This window comes from Pteropus alecto, unplaced genomic scaffold (genome assembly GCF_000325575.1).
Source record: "Pteropus alecto unplaced genomic scaffold, ASM32557v1 scaffold43, whole genome shotgun sequence".
Taxonomy (NCBI): domain Eukaryota; kingdom Metazoa; phylum Chordata; class Mammalia; order Chiroptera; family Pteropodidae; genus Pteropus; species Pteropus alecto.
The window spans coordinates 1339934-1347089 of record NW_006435764.1 but is presented as its reverse complement, the minus strand read 5'-3'; the positions used below and the strand labels follow the sequence as shown (position 1 = coordinate 1347089).

The window sequence follows — 7156 nt, the reverse complement described above, 5'->3', positions numbered from 1 at the left end:
GGAGGATGGATGATGGGTGGGTGGATGGATGGATGGATGGATGGATGGATGGACATGATAGATGATGGGTGGGTGGATGGATGGATGGGTGGATGGATGATGGGTGGATGGATGGATGGATGGAGGAGTTAGTGGATGGATGGACGGATGGATGATGGGTGGATGGGTGGATGGATGATGGGTGGATGGGTGGGTTCGGGGAAAGGTGAGTGGATGGGTGGCAGTGGCAGTGGGTAGGTGAGTAGATGAAGGGCAGATGGACCACCCTTCTCCCAGTTATTTGCATAAATGTCACCTTCCCTATTAGGTATTCCTTGACCGGCCCATTTACAAATAAAATCCCCAGCCACTGGCTCTCCCTGCTGTATTTCACTCCACGCTCGATAATTTCTTTCTTTCTTTTTCTCTCCTCTCTTTCTTTGTTCATGGTCGGTCTCGCCTGACATCTAGCATGGGGTTGGGACAGAGAAGCTGCCCGACAGATCTGTGCCAGATGACTGAATGAGCCCATGGGAGATGGAACGGCTGAGGAGCAGGTGGGTGGGCGGGGGCCTGATGGGATGGGGCGGGGTCCACCTGTAACTTAATGGCCCTTAGGCGCCTCTTTTCTCCTGCAGACCCCAGGGAGGGAGGGTTGGCTTCCAGGCCTCCTCAGGAGCTAAGAAGAAGGGGACAGAGGGGCAGCTGGGACCAGTGGGGCTGGGGTCCTCCGGCCCTGGACACACCCGGAGCTCCAACCGAACCTATAGGGCAAGAGCCTGTATGTCCACACAGACATACACAGTGTGTCCACCCACAGAAACACACACAGTGTGTCCACACATACGCACAGGCACTCACAGAATGTGTCCACACACAGACACACACAGTGTGTCCACACGCAGAGACACACACACAGTGTGTCCACACATACGCACAGGCACTCACACAATGTGTCCACACACAGACACACACAGTGTATCCACACACAGACACACACACAGTGTGTCCACACATACGCACAGGCACTCACACAATGTGTCCACACACAGACACACACATCTACTGGCCCTTGCACAGACGCTCACCCAGAGCTTGGGGTAGCAGGGGCTGCAGCAGGTTCTAAGGACACCAGCTCTGTCCTAAGCGTCTTCCTGTCCCCACAGGCCCCAGGAGGAGATGTTGTCACCGTCCCTGTTTTACACTGGGTCCTGGACCCACAGCTGTTAAGGGAATCTCTGTGGGTGGCACACGGCCCCTCACACGCAGGCCCACGGCGGGCACGCGCACACGCAGAACACACAGTCGCCCGCCCGCTCCTCGCTGACACCTGTCCCCAGTGGCCAGCGTGGACGCCGAGGAGGGTGCCCAGCTTGTCTGCAGTCCTGCGGGGTGTCCTCAGGCCTCCTTCTCCGAGGAAGGGCGGGCGATGGAGCGGGGCCAGTGGCCACGCCCAAGTCTGGCTCAGCCCCCTTCGGCCTCTCTGTCTCTGTCCCAGCATCGTGATGGCCAACGCCTCCTCCCAGGCCCTGTCCCAGCATCATGATGGCCAATGCCTCCTCTCAGACCGGTGGCCCGACGGCAGGCACCGCCTATGGGCCAGGGCCAGAGGCCAGGCCAGACAGAGCTCATGCTGCCACCCTCTGGCCCTTCCCAGTCCCTGCTCCTGGGGCAGGGGTCACAGACCACGGTCCAGGATGCAGCATCCTGAGCTCACAAGAGCCTGATGGTCACTTTAGGGAGAGGACACTGGCTATGGCTGTGGGGTGAGGGCCCACGAGGAGCAGCTGCAGAACGCTGGGACCCCTTAGGGGGGCGAAAGGGCTGCCGAGTCCCCTGAGTCCTGTGGCTGGGCTGCAGGAAGACCTGCGTGTGGGGGGTCAGCAAAGACACGTCTGCCTCACAGGGGCGTGGTGGGGGGTGAGTCTGGGCAGCTCAGCGTGGACGACCCTCAAACGGAGTAGCCCGCTGGGCTCTCGGCCTCCATCGTGGGTGCCTGGGTCAGCCCAGAGCCCACGAACAGGGGCCCGGGCCTGCAGAGCCTGCCGGAGTGGCCAGAGGCGGCTACCCCCCAGGGACCAGGGCAGGGACCTTCCTGGTGACAGAGGGACACATTGGCCCCTTTCTCAGTAGCTTTCACAAGGTTCAGCCTTGGAGAAGAGTGAACAATAGGGTCAGAGGACACCCCCACGCCAGCGGGAGCCCCAGGCCTGCTGGCCTCTCTCGGAGTTGTGGCCTCAGTCCTACAGGGAAAGGCGCAGAGGGGTGCCAGAGGGCTGGGAGTCTCCTGTGGCGCCCAGCACGCCCTGGGGGAGGGCTGCTGGCTGGGGTGGCATTCACGGGGGGCCGGCCCTCACCCCCTCCCCTCCCTCCCTGCAAAGCCTCAGCCAGTGGCAGAAGACTGCGCAGGTGGCTGTGGTCACTGGGATTGGCATCCAGGGATAGAGGCTTGTGGGGCTGGACGTGGCCTCTCCCCAAAGGAAGCATCGCGGGAGCTCAATCCCACGCGTGCGCTGCTGGCCCCAGGGCCATCTGTGGCTGGAACAGGGATGAAGGCGGCTGCAGGTAAAGCTGGAGCACAGGCCAGCTCGGACGTCCCTCCGGACAGCTGAGTGCACACAGGTGGCCCCTGCACGCCTCAGGACCTGTGCAGCCGCGGCCCGGCCTGCGCTGAGCCCAGCCCCTCCGGGCCCTGCCTCCCACTGGACCCAAGGACTTGCCCGGACACCCCGCTTCTCCCGCGGCGGCTCACGCACAGGCACACTCATGCGTTCACTCTGTCACATGCTCATTCATCCAACAGCTTGGGCTCCGGGCCTGGAGGGAGCAGTGAGCACCCAGCGGCCAGCAGCCCGAAGCGGGAAGCAGACGCACGGCAGATGAGTGAGCGCAAGTCACTTCAGCGGGGCGGGCTGTCCGATAAACAACTCCAGTGTCACAGAAAGGGGGACCCAGGGCCGGCGCCCCGCGCTGGTGGGGCTGGGGGCTGGGCGAGGGGGCCAAGCCAGGGCCAGGCGGCCGGGCAGGGAGGCGGCAATGGGCAGGACGGGCTGGTGATGGGGTTTTCTTGTGGGGTAATGGGGAGCCACGGAGGGTTGTGGGAAGGGGAGGAGCCAGTCTGGACTGGGGGTGGCCAGGGAGGGGCGTCCAGCGATGGGTTTCAGAGGTGGAGGGGCAGGACCGGACAGAGGAAAGGAGGGGACAAGGACGGGGTGTCCCCATGGTCTCTGAGGCTCCGGGACACCCCCTCAGGCTCCACATGCCCCAGGCTGGCAGAACCCACCGGCCAGCAGGGAGAGGTGCCTGGGTGTGTGGCCCCGTGGCCCCCAGCCTCCATCAGCATCTCCCTTCCAGAGCCTGCCCGAAGGCCTGTGGGGTCCTTGCCCGGGAGCCTCACTTTGCTGGAGCCTGGCATTTTCCGAGGGGCCTCAGAGAGCCCCTGTCCTCTGGCTGGGCTCGGGGGAAGCCCCGGTGTGCCAGCCCTCGGGCGGCTGTTGTGGGGGTGACCCGAGCCCCTGTGCCTGGGCAAAGCCACTGGAGCCTCCACCCAGGACCGCGGTCATCTGCCCGGACTCTGCCCGCGGTCCTGGGCGCCCTCTGGTGGCCAACGGGCCAGGCCGGAGAGGACACAGCGGGGGTGTCCCAGCGTGCTGGTCTGGATCTGGCCCCGCCCCTCCCCGAGCTCAGGGGAGGGAGAGTCCCTGGGAAGGGGTCCTGGGCGTCTCTCTGGGGAAGGGGCACACTGAGTGTCCCCCAGAAGCTCCCAGAAGCCGGATCCCCACTTTCCAGAGAAACCGAGGCCCAGAGGCCACATGTCCCAGCGCCCTGTCCTGCCCCTGGGTGAGGGGACAGTGTTCAGGTAATGGCCACGGTGCCCGAGAGCCAGCCCAAGCCGGCCACTCTTCTGGGAGGACGACACGCCCTGGGGCCGAGGCCTTGTGGCTCTGCAGGACCTAGGATGGGGGAGGGGCCGCCCCCGCCCCAGGCCTCCAGGGGACGCTGCCCTGGGCTCAGCCGGCCCCACGGGAGGGAGATAAGCCGAGGCCCTCCGGGGAGCCGAGGCATGTCAGCGAGCGACCCTGGCTGGACTCTGGGCCACAGGCCACCACCAGACAGAGCCCACCGTGGGCACAGCAACAGGCAAGGCGGCCCCGCAGCCACCCCCACATGGGGTCACCTCCCTGGCTTTGGCCAGAGCGGGGCTGCAGGCTGGCCGTGTGGACATCAGTGCCCACCCCGCCCTGCGTCGGTCACCGCATTGGCTGCCCGGGTGCCGGGAGTGGCCAGGGAGGGGCGCAGCTGCAGGTGCCCGCGCTGTGGGCAGCTCCGCGTCTCCTTGGCCAGCAGCAGCGCCATGTCCTGGTGCTGGGGAGAAAGCAGGCAGGTAGGTGCCTGGAGCCACCGGCTCCCGGGTGGGAGCTGGCGTGGGGGCCCTCGTCCTGGGCAGGGTGGGGAGCTGGGGCAGGAGGGTGGCCTCACCGCCCTGGGTCTGGACGTGGGCGACATCGGACCAGCAGCCAGGAGAGGCTCGGAGGTGGCAGGTGCGGGGCAGGGGCTGAGGGGCACACGGGGCCCCCTCCAGACCCAAGGCCTCCACACCTGGCCCAGGGAGACCCCTGGGTCCTCACTGTGGGGGAGGGAGGTTGGAGGGGCCACAGCGCCAACCGCTGTCCGCGGAGTGTGGACTGCTCAGCGCTTTCCCGTGGCCACCGCTGCCTTCCAGCACCTCGTGGAGGGGAGGGGGCCCTGGGAGTCTGGGGGGTGGGGTGGCCATGCAGCTTGGGGAGGGGCTGCACCGTGACCCCCGGGACCCGGCTGCCCAGTGCTGCCCACGCTGATGTCCTTTCTCTGGTGGCCGCCTGCCCCCAGAGCAAGGACCCCCGGCGCCTAGGCCATCGGGGTGAAGATCTGCGTGCCCACCCCCTCAGGACTCGGGCAGGATTCCCGCACAGGACCCCCCTGCCGCCCCACCCCCTCCAGGAACAAGGGAGATGTTAAGAATATGGACACCTGCTCATGCAAATCCATTTGCATCCCCTTCCCATTTGGTGGCCGCATTTGCCTGGAGTCTGGCACAGTGCCACCCCCGGCACCCGGCACCATGCCCCGATGTCCCCTGTCCCCTCGGCCCCGGGCTGGGGGCTGGGGTCCAGGCCAGGCCTGCTGGGCTGTGGGGTGACAGGCGGTGGTTTGTCCCCCAGGGAAGGTGAGGCCGGCCCTCCGCACTCCAGCTGTCCCATCAGTGGGGACAGAGACCTGGGGGCACTCCAGGGCCCCCTTGTGAGGCAGGGCCATCCTTGCCAGGCCCCCTCCTTGAACCAGCTGAGGCTCACGGGGTATGAGCATGTTGGTGCTGTCCTGGCCTCAGAACCCCCAATCCCCATTCGGCACCCCCGCTTTCTGGCCACGGGTCAAATGTGGACAGAAATGACCCCGATGGTGGCCAGGCGTGACGGGGCCCTGGCAGGAGTGAGGAGGGCCGTCTCTGGGGTCTCCGCTCTGCCCCCCACATAGAGTATGCTCGCCCCACCTTGCTGCACATGCTTGGAGTTTGAAGAAGGTACCCCAAGATTCTCGTCCACCCCGAGTCTCAGAATGCAGCCTGATCTGGAACAGGGTCTCTGCAGGTGTGATTAGCTAAGACGAGGTCACGCGGGAGTAGAGGGAGCCCCAATCCAATGACCGGTCCCTGTAAGAAGAGGGACATTTGGACAGAAACACACAGGGGAGGCCACGCGAAGATGGAGGCAGAGGCTGGGGTGACGTGGCCACCAGCCCAGGAGCCCCCGGAAGCTGAAGGCAGCGGGAAGGACCCTCTCCGCAGCCTCCGGAGGGAGCGGGGCCCGGTGACCCCTGGGTACGCAGTCCGCAGGACTGTGTACAGCTGCCCCGGACGCTCCTACACAGCTCCTGGCTTGTCCGCCCCGCCCCCCCTCCACACACACCCAGGCCTTGTCCTCGGACACCAGCCGGTGTATTAAAAGCCAATGGTCACCGGCTTGGAAAGGCCGCCTTCAAAAACCCCCGCCCGCAGCCTGGGCACCAAGGTCCCTCTCCAGGGCTTGGGGGTGGAGGGTTTGCATCCCTCCCCCCGCCTTAGGGCTGTGTCCAGGACCCTTTGAGGCCACTGTGGGACTCAGGGGTGGGGCAGGGGACCCGTGTGCGACCACACAGCCAGTGGGACGCCGGACCTGGCCTGGGCTGGCAACACGCATGCGGGCCGGCCGATGACCGCACAGAGGGTTCCAGGGAGGCCACAACGAATGACCACAGACTGGGCCTCTTAAAACAGCCTCCCGTGATCTGGAGCCAGGAGTCCCAAATCGAGGAGTCACGGGGCCACGCTCCCTCCCGTGGCTCCCCGGGAGGCCCAGGTGTTTCTGGGCTGGAGGCAGCATCCGTCCCCTCTCCGCGGTGACAAGGACAGCAGCGGGTGGATGAGGGAGGGTCCTCAAGATGCCATCGAGCATAGCCGCATCTTGCGAGGAGCCTGCTTCCACAGAAGGCCCCAGGACGTGGGGCTCAGACACCGTCCTGGGGGACACAGCGGGGACCGTGACAGCACAGGTCCCTGTGGTGCCCTGCTCACCGCCTGTGGGCACACGCGGCCCCTCTCCAAGAATCGAAGGGCTGGCTGGCCCTGAGGACAGGAGCCACCAGTGCGAGGGGCAGCGGGAGGGGCTCCTGTCACAGGGCCTGTCCTGGCTGGGCTCCGCCCAGGGCGCCTATGGGGGCAGGGCCAGGGCGGTGGGAAGCTGGAAATGACTCAGCGGGGGGCGGGACTGCCCACTCCCTTGCTGGACTGGGCACCTCTGGAGCAGCCAGAGGACCAAGCCCCGCAGGACGGGCCTCGAGGGGCAGGGCCGCCCGGTCTCCGGAACCCAGAGCCCCACAGCCTCTGGAGAGGGCAGGATGTGCCGGGCAGTGAGGCCGTGGAGCCTCAGTGGCCATGATGGCCATGGCTGAGGGCAGGAGGATGGGAGATGCCGGGGGCAGGTCAGAGAGGTGCTGGGGACACTTGCAGGTGGGCAGCGTGGTGGGACCCAGCTTCCGGTCACATGGGCCAGCCCTTGGGTCTCTGCAGCATGGAGGGGCTGATGCATCCGAGCCCCCGGCTGTGGGAGGTCAGGTGGCATGGCACTGGGCACAGCCTGGTGGCAGGGAGGGGGGGCCCACA

At 66.1% G+C, this 7156-nt stretch overlaps 2 protein-coding genes across 2 annotated transcripts in view; one reads left to right on the top strand and one right to left on the bottom strand.

Moving 5' to 3' along the window:
- Nucleotides 1–4485, bottom strand: part of KCNQ1 (potassium voltage-gated channel subfamily Q member 1) — a 287759-nt gene extending 283274 nt beyond the window's left edge. Inside the window, exons 1-2 of the mRNA XM_015588669.2 lie at nt 4459–4485; nt 4215–4344 (exon numbers count right to left, since the gene is read on the bottom strand). Of these exons, the coding sequence (XP_015444155.1) occupies nt 4215–4344; nt 4459–4485 (157 nt within the window). The remainder of the gene's footprint in view (nt 1–4214; nt 4345–4458) is intronic.
- A 1235-nt stretch (nt 4486–5720) lies between these two features.
- TRPM5 (transient receptor potential cation channel subfamily M member 5) overlaps nt 5721–7156 on the top strand; it is a 17311-nt gene continuing 15875 nt past the window's right edge. Inside the window, exon 1 of the mRNA XM_025046280.1 lies at nt 5721–5836. Coding sequence (XP_024902048.1) covers nt 5721–5836 — 116 coding nt within the window. The remainder of the gene's footprint in view (nt 5837–7156) is intronic.